The sequence below is a fragment of the Botryllus schlosseri genome, chromosome 4 (genome assembly GCF_051294905.1).
Source record: "Botryllus schlosseri isolate E-star chromosome 4, Bs_hap1, whole genome shotgun sequence".
NCBI classification, from domain to species: Eukaryota; Metazoa; Chordata; class Ascidiacea; order Stolidobranchia; family Styelidae; genus Botryllus; species Botryllus schlosseri.
The window spans coordinates 25,050,320-25,064,970 of record NC_137239.1 but is presented as its reverse complement, the minus strand read 5'-3'; the positions used below and the strand labels follow the sequence as shown (position 1 = coordinate 25,064,970).

Genomic DNA, 14,651 nt, shown 5'->3' with positions numbered 1-14,651 from the left:
TTGTATATCCTTCAATATATTCGTTGACTAAAGCCAAGGCGCATGAATCTTCTTTTTGCAGTGGAAATACGGAAGTGATACGGTGAACTAAAAGTTACACAAAAACAGAATCAATACTAGCCTACTGCGTCCTATCTAACAATGCAAATCTTACCAATTTATTCCGGCAACAATCCTACACTAACATCATTGATCTTAATTACTAATTATGCCTGTAAAAAGGTAAACAATTACTAAATATGCCAATTAAATAAGAAACACGGCAGACCAAGAGCATGGCTTACATCAGGATCACACGCGTGGCTTGGTACTTCTAAACAACGATGGTATGCTATCGTTACATTCCCCCCCTAGAAATGACTGCATTTCTAAATAACATTAACACCAAAAATCAAACAGTTTAACAGTAAACAAAAAGGCTCCTCGTCGGGCTATAGTCCCGGTTCTTCTGCCTTCTTCAGTAAAATCAACTTCTGAATCGGTCGCTCCAGAAGCAAGGCATCTTTCGTTCTTCTACCCTTAGAATCAAGAGCGGAGTTTGCGACACGACACAAAACTCTGCGAACATGTCCATCTTCATTCGGGTAAACCTTGTCGACTCGAGCCATTTTCCAACAGTTTCTGGGACTGTTGTCATCAACGATGATCACAATATCATCAACTTTCAAATCACGGCGGGTTGAGTTCCACTTTGGACGTTCTTGTAATGATTGTAAATACTCCTTCCGCCATCTTTGCCAAAATTCATTCGATAAATGCTGAACACGACGCCAACGTTTCCTCAAATACATGTCAGGTTTCCCAAATATTCCGGGTGGTGGTAACACCAATTTTGTCTTCATAGTCAAAATATTGTGTGGAGACAAAGGTATAAGTCCATCTGGATTTGTCAAGTTCTCCACAGTCAGCGGCCTGCTGTTCACAATATTTTCTGCTTCCACCATGAACGTGTGAAGCGAATCTTCATCCAACTGGTGACCATTCTTCATCAACAAAGACGAAAGAACAGCTCGACAGCTACGAATCTGTCTTTCCCATACTCCTCCTTGATAAGATGCTGAAGGCGCATTAAATTTGAATGGAAAATAATCACACTCGTCCATCAAAAGCGACTTCTGAATTTTATCATGATTCATCAGCTTATAAGCTTGCTGTAACTCTCTGGATGCCCCAACAAAGTTAGAGCCTCTGTCACAACGAATTTGACGTACCGGTCCATTACGACATACAAAACGACGTAAAGCATTCAAAAAGCTATCAGTTTCCAAACTGGTGGCTACTTCTATGCGGACAGCACGGCTGGACAAGCAGGTAAAGAGTACACCATACCTTTTCAATTCTTTGCGACCCTGCTTGATGATCCATGGTCCAAATATATCCAAACCGCAATAACTGAAAGGCGCCTCCACTTCGATTCTGTCGGCTGGCAAATCGGCCATCTTCTGCTGCAATACTTGTCCTCGCAGTCTGCAACAGGTGCAACAATTCGAAATGCACTGAGAAATCATTCTTGTTGCTCCAATTATCCAAAATCCTGCATTTCGTATTGTATTTTGTGTGATTCCACGTCCTTGATGTTTTGTATTCTCATGGTAGTGTTGAATTATAAGTTTTGTCAAGTGATGATTTTTCGGTAGTATGACTGGGTGTTTCAACCCTTCTGGTAAACTTGACAAAAGCAATCTACCTCCAACACGAAGCAATCCATCTGAATCCACGAACGGGTGCAGTTTGTACATACAGGAAGATTTCTTTACTTTCACACTCCTGTTGGTACTTCCGTCACCAACATCCACACACGTTTCAATGTCCTTCAATTCTTCTTGGAAAACATCGTACTGCACCAACTTGATTACGCAACATTTGGCTTTGTTCATTTCTTGCACTGATACTGGTGCCCTTATCTCATCATAATTGGGTGAAAGCTTACTCTTTCTGGCATCCAATTTGATTTTCCAATACTTGATAAATCTTTTCATAACCGCTGTGAAAAGAAGAACTTTCCGCCACGATGAATGATAACACATCTTTTCAAGAAGATCTGGCAACTCAACTTCTCCTTTAGTTGTCAAAACAGTTGCTTTCCTAACTTCTGGATCTTCTTCATTCAACGCAGAAAATTCATTTGAGCTCTTTGAGTCAGCAGGTAATGACTTCCACAAAAAACTTGGACCATTCAAATACCGGCACTGATTCGTCAGTTCCTTTGCAGTCAGTCCTCTCGATGCATCGTCAGCAACATTATCCTTTGTCGGCACATGAAGCCAATCGTTGGTCTGACTGTGGCTTCGAATTTCTTCCACACGATTCGCAATGTAAGTATGGAATCTTTTAGACTCATTCGAAATATATCCCAAAACAACTGAACTGTCTGTCCAATAAGTTTCTGTCAGATGCTCATATTCCAACTCGTCTTGTAACATCTTTCCAACACGCACAGAAACCACAGCGGCAGTTAATTCCAATCGCGGTACTGTCACAAATTTCAAGGACCGTGCCACTCTCGACTTTCCAATAACAAAGGAACAATGGATATTGTTGTTGTCATCAATAAGACGCAAATATGAGCATTGTCCATATGCCGTATTTGAAGCATCACTGAAATGATGCAATTCGGCTTTCTTAATATCACCGAAACCTTCTGGCTTGAAGCATCTTCTCACTTTCAATTCTGAAATAAGTGGCAGCTCACTGATCCATTTCTCCCAACGTGGCTTTAGATCAGCTGGCAAAGCTTCATCCCAGTCTTTTTTATCCTTTACCATACTTTGGAGGATGAGCTTTCCTTCCAAAACCAGAGGAGCTAAATAGCCACACGGATCATAAATACTGCAAACAGTTCCAAGTAAACCACGCCTAGTGAAGGGTCTTTCCTTCACTGAAACCCGAAACATGAAACTGTCGGACTCAATACACCATTCAACGCCCAGGGTTCTTAGAACAGGTAGGCTGTCACGTGCCAAATCAATATTTTTCACCTCCGAGCATCTATCTTCAACAGGAATCTTACTCAAAACCTCAGTGTTGTTGGCAGCAAACTTCGTGAGATTAAAACCTCCTCTTTTACAAACTTCTTTACAGGACTTCGTCAACAATAAACTTTCCGAAATGGAATCACAGCTGGCAAGAATATCGTCCACATATGAACTTGATATTATCACTTTGGCTACATCAGCACCAAACTCTTCTGCATTGTCCTCGGCAGTCTTCTTCAGAGCAAATATACTACAGCCAGGTGACGAAGAGACACCAAATGAATGTACAGTCATTCTGTATTCTACAGGATCCCTGCTCGTATCTCCATTTTCCCACCAGAGGAAGCGAAAGAAGTCTCGATATTCTGGTTTCAGATGAACCGAATAAAACATCTGCTCAATGTCCGCAGTGAAGCAATACAATCCTTTACGGAATCTTAACATGACTCCAATTATGGAATTCGTCAAACATGGTCCTGGAAGCAAGAGATCATTCAGACATTCTCCCTGATACTTTGCGCTTCCATCGTACACAACTCGAATTTTATTCGGTTTCGTAGGATGGTAAACTCCATGATGAATCAAATACCAGGTCTGTCCAGGAGTCTCGCGATCATCTTTCTTAACTTTTTCAGCATAACCTTTACTAATGATCTTCTCCATGAACTCACAGTAGTCATGTTTATACTTAGGATCTTGAGACATTTTCTTCTTCACTGCCTGCAATCGTTTGATGGCAAGTGGTTTGTTGTTACGAATTTTCGGCTCATTACGAAATGGTAACGGTAGCTCATAATGTCCAGTTGCCGTCTTCTCTATTCCATTTTCACAAATTTTCAAAAACTTCTTGTCTTCTATAGATATTGGCTTGTCTGAAAGGCTTGCTGACATGATGCCAGGTTTTGAAGAAATTTCTGAAAAATCCTGTTCAAAGCATTTCAGCACCGTCACTGGATTAATCAATTCTTTGGTCTGATGAATTGGCACAAAACTCGAATTGTTAACATTGTGACTCACAATGCGATTACAATGCAGAGTGCTTGGACATGATTTTGTTACAAGGCCAACTATACTCCATCCCAACACTGATTTAATAGCATAGCTGTTGGACTCTTTATCAGTGATAACTTCCATGGGACTCAGAGCCTCGATGCAATCTGTGCCTATCAGAATGCCAACATCAATATTGGAATCAAATTCCACACATTCACTCATTATGCCTTGGTACTTAGGGCAATCTTTGATCATAGACCTTGACACTACTTGTTCAGTGCTTACGGGTATCTCATCAGTAGAATAACACGAAGGTAAATCAATATAAGGTCCGCCCAATCCTCTCACTCTCAACCCCTTTACTTTTCGAGCCGCAGCCATAGTAACGTTATAAAGAGTAGTGATACGAAGATTTACCTCATGTGATTCAACATCAAACTGGTCCATCAACTTCTCAGAGATAAAGGTGCAATCACTGTGTTCATCCAAAGCACAATACGTTTTGATTTCCTTTTCTGGATGCAGCGCATCTTGAATCCAAACCGGCACGATTCTCGTCGACTTAACCCGATCTATTCCAGTCATGAGACAATTTGCGGAACTTGTCTTCTGCTTACTTGTAGCAGGTCTTGACTCTGGAGTAGACCTGTGCATAACTTCTGTGTCGGTACTGTCCCTATGGAGAACTGTCGGGTGAACCTTGTTGCATACTTCACATCTGAGTCTATGTCTGCAGAACTTTGTGATATGATTCTGCTTTAAACACCCGAAACAGAGTCTGTTCTCACGAAGGAACTGAATCTTTGCTGAATATTCTGCATCTTTGAAACTGGCACATTTGAATAATCCATGTTGTCCATGACAGTAGAGACAGTTCAATTCCTTTCTGGATTCACTTCCAAACTTAGGTGCACTCTCTTGCTTAACATCGCTGTCGACCTGGTCGCATGAATTCGTAGCGAATGTACGTGCACTTTTATAATCCTTCTTGTAAGGAGCGTGAATCTTCCTGTTCTCTGCCACAATCTGGTTCAAAATAGCTGTGCCATAAACAGGCTGCGTAGCAACCTTTGCTTCCTTTCTGACATGATCACATAACATCAAGAATGTTGCAGAACTGGAGAGAGCCATTCTATTACGATTACATTCATTTGCTTCAGCGACAAGGTTAGGGCCATTAGCAGATTCTTTGGCTTCTGCAATGATTCTGGACCAATTATCCCTCTGAGCTGCAGACAACTTAGATACAATACTTTGATTGACCTTCTCATCATTTATAGACAAGTACTTAGAATTTGTCATTAAAGTCTTGCAGCTGGTCAGGAAACTTGAAAATTGTCGGAGTCCCTTACCTCCATCTGTCGTAGAGATCACAGGCCATTCTAGTATCTTCATTCTGTAACTGTTGGTAATCGCATCAGGATCTCCATACCAATCTTCCAAAATTTGCTGTGCTTCATTGTAACTTTCTGTGGTTGGATTCACAAGAAACGTATTAATATGCTGATTTGCTTCTCCTGCAGTGTATTTATTCAAGTAACTCAGTCGTCTACTTGGATCCTTCACGTTTCTTTCAATTAATTCTGTGAAACGAGTCTTCCATACAGGATACTCCAATATGTCACCACGGAATACCTTTGGCTCCTCACACGGCAGGATCGGCATAGATCTCTGATTCTGCTTACTCGGCTCGACAGGTGAATCAAATTCTAGAGATTCCTTGCGAGCAACAGGACGTGATGCAATCAACGGTTCAGCAAACCCAGCACAAGCAGCAGATGGAGAAAACGGTGTCGACTGTGGGTTCAATCTAGTAACTGATGGTAATTGAGTACCTGAAATTTCGATTGGAACAGGAGTCACTTGCAATGATCTGGATGCTGGATTCAAAGTCGGCTTCGGTGTAGGAACCACAAGCGGATTCATAGTCTCCATTGCTATATCAGGTCCATGATCAACATCTGCTAGGATCCGTTCTCGGACACGAGCTTTGTCCCTTTCTCTCTGCAACTTTAAATGCTCCATCTGTTGCTTAATCCTGGTTTGAGAAGCATCAAGTTTAGCACGTAATCGTCTGTTATCTGCTTCCAATTCCTCTTTTTTCTGTTCTTCTAACACAAGCTTCTGGCTTAATTCGTTTTCAGCTGCTGAATACCGTAGGTCTACATCTAACGCAGCTCTTTCAGCAGCTGCTTCTGAACGTTGTTGCTTTATTGAGGAAGCATTGGACCTACAAGAACGTATTGAACGTTTACCTTTGGACGAGCTTGAACGGGAGGATCTCATGGAAATTGAATCTGATTCTTCTGCTTCGACACGATGGATAGTTTCATTTATAGAGTTCACTGCTTCATTGTACCTCTCATTTGCTCGAGCAAATTTACTATTTGCATCTTCAATCTCATCTGACTCAATAAGCTTAGTCACATACGTCTGATGAGCATCAGAAAATTCCTTGAAAGCATCAGTCAGTTTTATTTTTCCTTGTTTAAGTATGTGTAGCTCGGCTCCTGATACCAGGCTTAGCACTTCAGTGGTCGTCTTTGTTAGAGCCAAACGTGTTGACTTGACCTTATCTCGGCACATAGCAATAGCATATTCAGTACCTTTTTCTGTTGGAGTTCTCTTGCGTCCTTCTTGGACGTCTGCTTCAGACACTTCCTGGTTACTTGTTCCCGCTAATTCACTAGAGGGAATTGCATCTTCAGGTTCCTGACGGGCAGAAGCCTCTGTAATTGGATCATCACTATCAAGCATTTTGATTCCTTCCTTACGGCTCAATAATGATGTCTTGAATCTTTACAGTATAACTCCACCTTCCTTCGGAGAGCAAAACCTTCACCAAGCTTAGGCTGACTTGAAAATGTCCACTATTGTTGTGAATTGTTCACTAACAATATCTTGTTCACTATAGATTGTTCAGTAAAGTGTTCCCTAAATTGTTCACTATTACGGCTCTTCAAGATCAAACTCGAATTACGTAGCAAGGCTCCCGGTAGTCAACGCGTACCACAACCAAATCCACACTTGTATATCCTTCAATATATTCGTTGACTAAAGCCAAGGCGCATGAATCTTCTTTTTGCAGTGGAAATACGGAAGTGATACGGTGAACTAAAAGTTACACAAAAACAGAATCAATACTAGCCTACTGCGTCCTATCTAACAATGCAAATCTTACCAATTTATTCCGGCAACAATCCTACACTAACATCATTGATCTTAATTACTAATTATGCCTGTAAAAAGGTAAACAATTACTAAATATGCCAATTAAATAAGAAACACGGCAGACCAAGAGCATGGCTTACATCAGGATCACACGCGTGGCTTGGTACTTCTAAACAACGATGGTATGCTATCGTTACAGCTACTCCTTGTTAATTTTCAAGGTTTACAGGCAATTCATGGGGAATACTTCACAACATGCAGTTTATATCGAAGAAGTGCCAAAACGTTTACCAGGTATATTTTGAATAAATGGGCATTGGTAGACGTTTTCGGACACCCCGGTGTAAAAGATTCAACTATTGAGAGGAGTACGACAGATCACGCCAGGTCGATGTGAACAATACAAACTATGGAGTGATTATCAATGCATTGTTTTGCCAATTGAATATTGTTTGGTACAATGCCGATTCTCATCATTGATGTGGATTTAACGGCCTGACCCGGTAAAAAGCATTTTAGCAATCAGTACAATGATAGTTTTCGGTTAGTTCCGATTATAAATTAGGAAGGTACAATCAATATAGTGATACTATGGTTGCCAGTGAACTCGGCCCTTGGTGAATTCGGCCCCACAATATTACAGTATATGCTACAACTTAGCTGCTCACACAAATATCGTACCGGTAATCAACCCTTCCCTTCTCTTTTAAAAAATCAGGTGACGTAAATGCTGCCAGAAAATTTTCAAATCCTCTTTTAACAATCCTTCTAGGTTCTGCAAATCTATATTTACACTCACCCACAGTATCTATTAATTTTTAGGCTGTGTTGGACCATAGCCTTTACAAACAACAATGATGTCTGGCGAAACGAGAGAGTAGCTCAGGACTTAACAATGCTGTCAGGCGAAACGAGAGAGTAGCTCAAGAGAAAAAGAGCCAGGCACCATTGTTGCGTCCCAATGCCAATCTCCATAACAATGGAAAATTCGAGACTGATTGTGGGAGTTCCAGGGACACGAGCGGAATAAAATTTATATTTTCGTAATCAGTGCAGAGTCAGCTTTCGATTGATACCCGATTTAACAAATTTAATGCTCGGCAAGCCGGTCAAAAATGATCGTCAAATTGCCTGTAGCCAAATGGAAATTGTGACGTGATACAATTTCACTGAGGCGTGAGATTTGGCTATGTCGACACCATATAGGACACTATTACTTCGTTTCCATGCTCGGCCGACGGTCGGCCGAAAGGCCATGACGCATGCGTTGTACATGTCGGCCGTGTTTCCATGACCAGGCGTATCCGACCGTGACTTGGCCGAACTAGGTGAGCGAAGCGATCGCAATGAAGTTTTTGGCTTACTTTATGTAATAATTTCATAATAATCACAAGATTGCGATAAAATGACTCGGTAGGAATGAGCCGAGATGACTTGTAGCGACCATTCAGTCAAACAACACGCTTTGACATTGAACACGTAGGCCTAAATCCATCCATCATATAAAATGGTTTTGATGAACCAATTGCTTAAAACTAACAGAAGATAAAATAAAATGGAAAAAAGATGAAAATTGGTGGCATATCTCAGTATGTGGGGGATATAGATATGGGATATCGTGGTCTAATAATTTCGAGCGCAGAATAGAAACTTGTCCAGTAGTCTACCGGTACTACTGTTTCGTCGTCATGATTCAGACATGAACTTCCAGTGTCCTGTTGATGATCTGCTTACAAGGGGAATGTGAATAAGTTCAGCTAGTTTGTGGTCAAACGGTATAGTTTGTTTTGTACCCATGCTCCAGAACAAACCCTCGAATTGTGGCAGCAGCTTATGTGATCACATCGCGAAGATTTCGGTAGCCCACGGGTAATTCGTAGCAGTACCGGTACCAGTGGCGGCTCGTCCTATAGGGCAACTGGGGCATTGCCCCACCTAATATTCTGTTCAATAACAATTCTTTACCATTTATAGACGCACACCAATCTATTTATACCGAAATCACAGCGAAAATCGTATTCTTCTTGTCCTTTCGCTTGTAAATGCCCATATATAGCGAAGTCTCTGCGAAAATCGAATTCTCTTCCGTGTTTCCGCTTTGCGAATGCCTAGCCGGGGCATGCCCCGGTAGCGCTCATAACAAGCTTTCACTGTCTATTCTCTCAAAGCCGCGCACAATAAAGAAACGGTGATTTACTCTCTCCTATTCGTAAAATGGCCGAGCAACCGGGGCAAATAGCCTGGTCGCCCCTAAGGTGTGATGTAACAATCGTATCTATATCTGAACTCGAGTACCGCAATATGCGTTTAGTCGACCTTTGCTGGTATAGGTCGATTTTGATGGTGTTTCACACCATGAAAACTCTTGAAATTTGGTATGTCATGTCGTGATGGTGGTATTTAACACTGCCCCAAGTTTCAGGCTTTCTACTTAAAGTTTAGGGTAGTAATTTCGTTTCCGAAGTTGAGTGTGTGCTGATCCGTCACGTATCGCGAACAGATTTTACTCAAAAGCCGGTATTGGTATCCATTGATTTTGACGATGTTCAATACTGAGATCGGTTATGAAATTTGGCACGGTAAGTCTTAATGTTAGTATCGAACGCTGTACCAAGTTTCAAGTTTGTCACTGAACTGTGTTAGTGGTAATTTCGTTTCCTAATTCGAGTGAGAGCTGACTCGTCATTTATCGCTAACAGAATATACGCAAAGCCGGTATTGGTATCTATTGATTTTAACGATGCTCTTTACCTAGATCCGTCATAAGCTTTTGCACGGTATGTCTTGGTTTTAGTATCGAACGCTGTGCCAAGTCTCAAGGTTGACACTCAGTGATTAGGGCAGTAATTTCGTTATCAAGGTCGAGTATGGTAGAGATGTGCTCCGATCTGACACTTTAGCATACAACGCATTGCGGATTTCACGCAAAAGCCGGTGTATCTGCGGTAACGTTAACTGAGATGATGATATCATTCTCAGTTTGCATTCAAATATTTACTTTGATAGTATATTCTCCAATGTCAATTTCACCGTGAAATTGTGGCCTTCAAGCCATTTGCTCACAACCCCCTGCTGTCAAGCGCGATAGCTATTTCGTTTTCGATGGCGGCTAACAGCTGATCACTTGATCAGCCTATTCATCAGTAAATTTTGCGCAAAATTCGGTGTTGGTCTGTTCGCATTAATTTTGACAGTGTACCATATCGAAAAGGGCCATGAGACCACTGCTCGATGATGTCATGTAACAGTGTACTAAGTTCAAAGCTTTCATCCACGTATTTATTCGGTAATATATTTTCCAAAGGCGATTTCGCAACAGACCTATAGACAGTAATAAAGCCATATGTGTCGTGTTACAGTCTCCAGTTTCAAGGCCAAAATCTCCTATGCTGTACCGAGACCGAATTTCCGTCCGAACTCGTTGACCTTTCCAGTTAGGCTTACGTTATCTCTCGAGTTATAGTCATTTCCAGGTCTAGTGCGAACATGAACCGTGTTGAATTATAGATAACTAACCTGCCGTAGGTTAGTTATCTATAGTTGAATCTTTGTTCCGTACGCCGTTTACGCAGTTACCACACTTCAAGTCACAGCTCCCGGCGGACCTCTCGTGGCACATACGTTAAAATCACTGTTGCAAATTCGTGTTACCGTACCATCATTAAGTTACTTGTTTACGTTGGAAAACGCCATTGTGACGTCATCTTAATAAAAAGTAGCTTGCAGCCCTTGCCCCACCACCCGATATTGTCACGAGCCGCCACTGACCGGTACTACTAAATTCCATTGCTATCATAATTAAATAACGGGTTTTTCAAGGCGTCCAAGATCCGTCCGGAGTGCAGCCATAGTTAATTTGATACGAAAAGTGTATTGTAAGTAGCGAATACCAGACACAGCGCAAGCATGGCCGAAGGGCTAAGCCGAAGGTTTACTCGATGGCCGACGAGTCGGCCGACGTGGGTGTGCAATCTGTGCATGCGCAACAAAATTCTCTCGTTCGTCGGCCGAATCTCTCGAAAATGGGCCCATCGGCCGTGCATGGAAACGCAGTATATGATACAAGTAAGGGAGGTAATGACTTCAGTTTCCGGAAATAAAGCTACACATTATGACATTTTTACGATCCACTATATTTTTAATCAACGTTTACTAATCGCGCAAAGTATCCTATAAAACTTCTACGTATTGCTCTTCGACTAAACTACGGGCCTTATAATATGGGGGAGGGCGCCATACCACGCTATTGTTTAAAACGTGCTGTTAAATCCTGCAATCTCCGTACTGCTATAGAGATGGTATCTCTCTATAGTGACACCTTACGGCAGGCGATTCTCCATGACAAGCTCTTTGTCACAAGCCAGCATGGTCGATATGTACAGAAAAATATCGATTCTCCGTGATGCGTGGTTGGAGCGGATGTTTACGCACGTATTTGCCACTGTTGCGCTTATTAGGTGCATTCATATGACGGCTAGAAGTCGGTGAGGTAAGCATTTGCTAATCCCATTCCAGATAGCGAGCGTTGTGATGAATTTCTTAGCCATATCTGAGTTCGAGCAACGTCAATTCATTTTTGACCGTAGCTCTATATGATCTCTTACCAAGAAGCGAATCTGAACGTGTAATCCAGTTATGTACCGCCACTGTCTTGAGTCGCTAACAAAGGCTTATTTCTAGTTTGTTTTGTCAGAGACTCGACGTCAACCGCGAATGTGCAATGACTGATGAAAGACCTGAAACCAAAGTCCTAGATGGGGGGCTGGGTACGGAATTAGCTGCTGATGAGACTCTTGTTTTCAAGGTATTTATCCAGCAGTACTTGACATCTTTCAGCCCATGATATTATCATTCTATGTAATAGCATTTTTAATTAGGATCATCCTTTGTGGACTGCTAGCCTGCTCAAAGATAATCCGAAAGCAATAAAGGCAGCCCACTCAAGATTTTTGTGTGCTGGTAGTGAAGCTGTCATCACCGCTTCTTATCAAGCTAGCGTCGATGGATTCATGAAATATTTTAATGTCTCAGCTGAGGTATTTGAATGATATTTGTGTCATTTCGAAACATTCCAGTAATTTGTGGACCTTCATACCTTAGGATGCACAACTGCTGTTGCAATCAAGTGTTGACATTGCTAAGGATGCTGTTAAGGAATTCTCATCGGCGAACAAGAGCAATAAAGATTTGTACGTTGCCGCATCAGTTGGTCCCTATGGTGCCACATTACATGACATGTCCGAATATGACGGGCATTACGTCGAAACTATGACCACCGAGGTATTGGTAGTGTTTTACTCATGTTTCCAGGTCTGTATAACATTGTTTGCTCGAAAAGCAATTGAAAAATTGGCACCGGGACAGAATGGCTGTTCTCCTATCCAGGGATCCAGACTATCTGGCTATCGAGACGATGCCGGCGTTGAAAGAGGTTGTAGCGATTTTGGAGGCTTTGAGAGAATTTCCAAACGCGAAGGCTTGGGTTACTTTCACATGCAAGGTGAATGAATACCACTTCGTTTTTTCAGTCAACACTCCTAATATAATGAAAAATGACCTCTTTTTAGTCAACCCAATGAATTTAACTTTCTCATAGCCTGTGAAAAGTGTCCTCCATCCCAATCTAAAAATATGGTAACCCTATGAAACATATTTCCATCTTGGGTTTAGGATGCCAAGACTACATTTCACGGTGACAACTTTGTTGAATCTGTGAAGAGAGTTTCACTAAATCCGCAAGTGGAATCGATTGGGGTCAATTGCTGCGAAGTGACCTTTGTGGAAGAATTACTTCGATCGGTGGAAGACGTTCTGCGACCAGACCAGACTCTCATCGCATACCCGAATAATTGGCAGAAATTCGTTGACAAGAGGTCTGTTGAATGGAATCTGTTTTGAAATTCTGTTGTGTGGATGATGTTCGGTTGTTTCATTAGGTGGGTTTGCGACATATCACGCAGCTTCTCGGGTTACGTGGAAAAGTGGCTTTCTGTCGGAGCAATGGGTTGGATCGGAGGGTGTTGCGGTGTGACATCTCCGCAAGTCGGTGAAATGACACAGATAGTCAAGAACTGGAACGCAAACTTGGACAATTTGAAAAATCAAATGCACAACCACTGAATCATCATCCTCAGCTACACTCGTTGCAATCTTTATAATTATTGAATAAAGTTATTTTAAGACTACGTTTTCAAAGATGGAGGAGTAATTTGTTTTCAAACGTGGAGGAGCAATTTGAGGCATCGCTTGTCTGCACTGTTATGAGGGTTCAAAGGTCAACTTTCCTGCTCAGTGCCCAAAATACAGTATTTTCTTTCACATTATCAGATGGTTGACTGAAAAAAAATTGATTTCCGGTACAGCTCCTGATATACTAGGCTTACCATATCTTGGAAATCTAAAAAGAGGACACTTTTTCAGAAATTTGAAAATTAACCGTTTTCCACTTCGAAATACCCACCGAAGCGTCAGTTATGTGCTAATTTACGGCATATCACTTGCAATTTGCTGTAAATCTGACCTAAATTTTCAAAAAAACTGGACAAAATCTCAAAAAAGAGGACAAAAGGGCATCCTTCGAGGACAAATCCTCTTGAAAGAGGACGTATGGTAACCCTATGATATACCTGGCGGAGCGTTAATTCGGTGCTGATTTAATGTATCTAAGTCGATTTTGCCATGTATTTAACTAAAATTCTCAGAGGACAAATCCTCTTAAAAGAGTACATAATATGGTAACCTGAGGGAACAGTCGCAGTAGACCAGGTATTTTCAATTGTGTACCCCAGTATAGGCGTTTTGCGCTGAACTCACAATATTCTGTACCTAAAATATGAGCCAAGAAACAGTGTTGGGATCAAGTCACTACCTTCGAGTCACGAGTCATTGCACATTTTGACTCGAGTCAAGTCAGTCAATTTTTGGAGGTGACTCGAGTCAAGTCAAGTCACAATTCAAGTCAAGTTGCCTTTTCCAAGTATGAAGCATGATTACGTCATTGCATTTTGCTAGCTGTCCAAAATACAGGTTGAGTGACCATTGATTTCAAACCGGTGAACGAATATAGAATTAAATATACGCGCAAGAAGGCGCTGTATCGCTCACATATAGGCTACGTAGAACTGCTTAACTACGTAAGTAATTGCATAGCCTCAGTTTATAGTAACCATCCAAAATAGAGAATAGAGAACCGAATTGATAGGATGCAATACATTACCCATTTACAAATTGATATGATATGATACAATTCGAGCCTGCGCCCATGGGTGAGGACTATATGTAAACCATATTCGAATACTATTTCAGTACAACAAGAGATTTGGTTAAGGTAAGAACAGAGAAAAGAAATATACATTTTGCTATTAAATTATTGTATTATACTAGTTTACGACAAAGTAAGCTTTAAGCTTTGACTTCGTTTGCGGTCAATATATTTGTGAGAGTGAGAGAACAATGTATGCTCAGTAAAACGCACGATCATTGAATGATTGGTTGCTCTCGCGAGTTACAGCA

General features: G+C 41.4%; 2 protein-coding genes across 4 annotated transcripts; one reads left to right on the top strand and one right to left on the bottom strand.

The window, feature by feature from the left end:
- LOC145437525 (uncharacterized) lies at positions 1–2,480 on the bottom strand. Its single transcript, XM_080314789.1, has 2 exons — positions 155–2,480; positions 1–87 (listed from the first exon to the last, which is right to left on the bottom strand). The coding sequence occupies exon 1, from the start codon at positions 2,421–2,423 to the stop codon at positions 432–434; it is 1,992 nt and encodes a 663-aa protein (XP_080170915.1). The 5' UTR covers positions 2,424–2,480; the 3' UTR covers positions 1–87; positions 155–431.
- An 8,995-nt stretch (positions 2,481–11,475) lies between these two features.
- LOC145437522 (uncharacterized) lies at positions 11,476–13,324 on the top strand. Of its 3 annotated transcripts, XM_080314785.1 has the most exons (7): positions 11,477–11,628; positions 11,833–11,943; positions 12,017–12,175; positions 12,240–12,419; positions 12,478–12,639; positions 12,810–13,012; positions 13,076–13,324. In XM_080314785.1, the coding sequence occupies exons 2-7, from the start codon at positions 11,860–11,862 to the stop codon at positions 13,257–13,259; spliced, it is 972 nt and encodes a 323-aa protein (XP_080170911.1). In that variant the 5' UTR covers positions 11,477–11,628; positions 11,833–11,859; the 3' UTR covers positions 13,260–13,324. The 3 variants fall into 3 exon arrangements, with proteins under 3 accessions (XP_080170912.1, XP_080170911.1, XP_080170913.1); XM_080314786.1 differs by lacking the exon at positions 12,478–12,639 and having other exon boundaries at positions 11,476–11,628; XM_080314787.1 differs by lacking the exon at positions 11,477–11,628 and having other exon boundaries at positions 12,004–12,175.
- Positions 13,325–14,651: the final 1,327 nt, after the last annotated feature.